The 3764-nt window shown below is 42.4% G+C and overlaps 1 protein-coding gene across 1 annotated transcript; it reads right to left on the reverse strand.

Moving 5' to 3' along the window:
- Window positions 1-1794: 1794 nt before the first annotated feature.
- LOC608800 (ATP-dependent 6-phosphofructokinase, muscle type-like) lies at window positions 1795-3430 on the reverse strand. Its single transcript, XM_038581745.1, is given in 5 exon segments — window positions 1795-2246; window positions 2248-2457; window positions 2459-2839; window positions 2841-3286; window positions 3289-3430. Coding segments are annotated over 5 exon segments (1416 nt in total). The 3' UTR covers window positions 1795-2009.
- Between the last annotated feature and the right edge of the window lie 334 nt (window positions 3431-3764).

Genomic DNA, 3764 nt, shown 5'->3' on the forward strand with positions numbered 1-3764 from the left:
ATATTTATCAAAGTAGGTTGAAATCTTGGAGCTCATGACCTTGGCCCTGGAAAGGCCTTAATTCCCAGATAATGACCTGAAATTAGAAAGGAATGGTCTCTCAATTCATGCATAAAACCAGGTAGTTGAGCATAGTTAAGAATTAATGTGTAAGTGCTAAAGTATATTTAAATATTTAATTTATCTTAATTTTGGCTATTATATATAGCTTTCAAATACTCTCTAATATCATTATATTAACATTTTGCTAAACAGTTACTTTTATACTTAAAGGAGACAAAAAATCTGATAATGTTTCTTTGGTTACCTGGTAATTGAAAGCTTGACTTCCATGCATAAAATTACTGCTACTCTTCTAGATTAGATTTACTCTAACCGCAGAGTATTTAGAGAAAATAAGCAGTCTGTTGCATGTTGAATTTCTACACCTAGACATGTGAAGTGTTGATAGCAAATATCTCACCATAGAGAAGCTTGTCTTCTACTCTCACACTTTTGATTCATGCACTGATGTTATCTTTCTAAAGCTTATACACTTTCTACAGTTACTTATTTTACTATTTTATAATGCATGATGCCTCAACAACTTGGATATTTCATCTTGTAGGAGCTTTCCTCCATTTTCACTTAATCCCACCCGATTTTTCCTTTTTCTTTTAAGTTAGTTTTTTATTCTTCCCCATTAATCTCACAGTTGGCTCCATTTCAATAACAATTTTCATGGGAATATTATAAAAGACTTGGGAATGTAACGTCAAGATAACTCTTATGAACATTCCTTTCCCACAAAGTGTACTAGCTTTTTGTTATAGATATCTTGTGATCATTTACATGTTGGTCCCAACCTCTTTGAACCTTCTCTATAATACATTGGTTTTGTTTCTAATGGTTGATGTCTGAAATGTTTAATTTCAGGAGTGGAAGAAGAGCAGTAGAGTGTAATGGTGGTTACTAGGTTAAATCCCACTATTTTTAATAATATTTTTAAATTTTGAATTAATTTCCAAAATTTATATGTTAGGGGATTTAATACAAAATATTTACATTTCTGAGATCTTTATCTTCTCTTAAATAATTAGAAGAGCTGGAAACATTTGCTTTGCATCCTGCATGTCAGTAGTCTACTGGAACTCTTCAGATGGGCCATGTGTTACACAATTTGCCTCATTCCCCACTATGTCCCTTCAACCTTCTAGGTTACCTGTCTGACCTAGTTGAAAGCAAATATTAGAGGCTTAAATCCATATTAAGTATATCTGAAATTCCCATCTTCCTATGTGTATATACCTTTAACCATCAATTTTAGTTCCTTCGGTCCCTGTTATCGGATAAAATAGACACAGAAAGCTAATCAGTAACTAAGAAAGGCGATTAGAGTTCAGGGTTTTTGAATCTCCAGGTAAGGACAGCCAATAACTTTCCTTTGCAATCGAGAGAGGATAGTGTTACAAAAATTGTTTTGACCTGCTTTTTTGCATTCGTGATTGTGACAGGAAAACCATATTAGATCCATTGTAAGGAACTTCTACAGATCTTTAAGTATTGCTTTCTTTCTTTCTTTCTTTCTTTCTTTCTTTCTTTCTTTCTTTCTTTCTTTCTTTCTTTCTTTCTTTCTTTCTTTCTTTCTTTCTTTCTTTCACAGTGACCAGTTGGCATTTATTAGTGTAGCCATTGTTTGTCACTGCAGTAAAAGTAATAGGGGAACCAAGACTTTGTTATCACAAATAAATAAATAAAGCTTATAAATAACCGAGTAACTGAAATCTAGCAGTAGCACTAGAGGAGCCCAGTCTTGTGTGACAGATGAAGCTGGGGTAGAAGTTGATAAATTCCACCTAAAAGGAGCCTCTACTCACTGCCCACTGCCCCAACTCCCTGGCCAGAGCTGATCATGGCTACAGTTGCAGAATAAAAGGAAACCTAAAGAAAAATGAGCTAAAATACTTGGGGATACATGGACTTGGATCTATCAGGGGGTGAGCTGACCATGATCAGACAATCCATGACCCTCACTCCAAAGAGGGTTGGATAGAAGTTTCTCCAGATCGCTTCCGACTGATGTGCTCCAGGTGGGCATGCTCTGTGGTGTCCAAGTCAATCTCGTACTTGGCTAGGATTTTGAGGATGGGCCTCAGCTTCAGCCGCCACTGTTCCTTGGGGATGTGGTGATCAAAATCTGTCTGGTCCTTCAGCTCAGTCACTGGTTGAAAGACCAGAGCCCTCTTACGCATCCCCAGAACACAGCCCTGAGTCTGGTGTATTGGCAAAGATCCTCCCATCACGGTAACTCTCTTTGATTTTCCCAGACATCCAGTTCATAGCCTTGGTGCCCATTTTAGTGGCAAAATTCCTGTCAAACGGAGTTGGGCTCCCACCCTGCTGCATGTGGCCGAGCACATTCTTCCTGCTGTCGAAGATGCCCTTCCCCTCCTCAGAGTACAGGTTGAAAATGAAGTCCTGTGGTATAGTTCTCATTGCATTTCTCATTCCTTAACACCAGGCCCCTCTTCACAGTTGTTTTCATCTTTTGCACCAGATGTTCAACATTTGCCTGCAGGTCCCGAATGGTGAAGGGCTCCTCAAAAATGTAGGCAGCATCCGCCCCAGTGGCCAGGCCTGCCATGGTGGCCAGGTAGCCACAGTAGCCACCCATAGTTTCAATGATGAACACCCGCCGCTTGGTGCCTGCTGCTGACTGCTTGATGCGGTCACAGGTCGTGCAGATAGTGTAGAGGGCTGTGTCAGTGCCCACGCTGAAGTCCGAGCCAGGGACGTTGTTGGACACCATAGCAGGGATGAGCACTAACGGGATGCACAGCTCATCAAACTGCTTCCTTCCCCTCCATCAGCTCCAGGCCCCCAGTGTAAGCCTCAAAGCCCCCGATGATGATCAGGCCCTGAATGTTAAACTTAGTGATGTTGGCACTGATCTGCTCAAAGCTCTTCTTGGGCAGAGTCCTCTTAGTCCCAAGTTTGGAACCGCCTTGGCCAGTCCAGCCCCCCACACAGCTCCAGCCAGCCTCCTCCATCTGACCCTTGGCTAGGCCCTCAAAGCCATCATGCACAACCAGCACCCGGTTGCCCTGGATGAGGCCAATTCTCATGGTGGAGTGGACAGCAGCATTCATGCCTGCGGCTGGGGCATCCACGTTCGTCACGGCCACCATGTGCATGCTAGCCAATGTCTTCGAGACAGGAGGTCTGATGTGAGCCAGAAGCTTGTACACCTCCCAGTTGTTCATGAAGCTCCGGCCTCTCAGCTTCACGGCTTCATCGAATTTCCTGCGTTCATGGCCTTGGTCACATCCTTGGTCACCTGCACACACTCCATGAGGGGCAGGTGCACAGCCTGGTTACCAGAGAGGCTCACCAAGCAGGCCGGGGTGTCCGGGGTCCCCACCAAGAGTGCCATCACTGCTTCCACACCCATCCTTTCTTTTATGCACATATTTATCTAAAGATATATTGAGAATATTAAACAGTTTGGAAAAGATACACTAATTGATGAAAGGACCTATTTATTCAAATTTAACAGAGCAAAACCTTTTAGACATGTGCTCTGGACACGACAGGACTTGCCATGGTATGGAACTTGCCCTCCCCCCATAAACAACTAAAAAATTGCAGAATCGAGACAACAGGCCATCCAGGACTCTGATCCCTTAGAAAAATATAAGACCTATGAATGCTGTATCTCTAGAGGCAGTTTTTGAACAATGGCAGAGGGAGGAGGAACTCAAGGAAAGCACATTACACTTAACTGA

Source organism: Canis lupus, chromosome 32 (assembly GCF_011100685.1).
Source record: "Canis lupus familiaris isolate Mischka breed German Shepherd chromosome 32, alternate assembly UU_Cfam_GSD_1.0, whole genome shotgun sequence".
Taxonomy (NCBI): domain Eukaryota; kingdom Metazoa; phylum Chordata; class Mammalia; order Carnivora; family Canidae; genus Canis; species Canis lupus.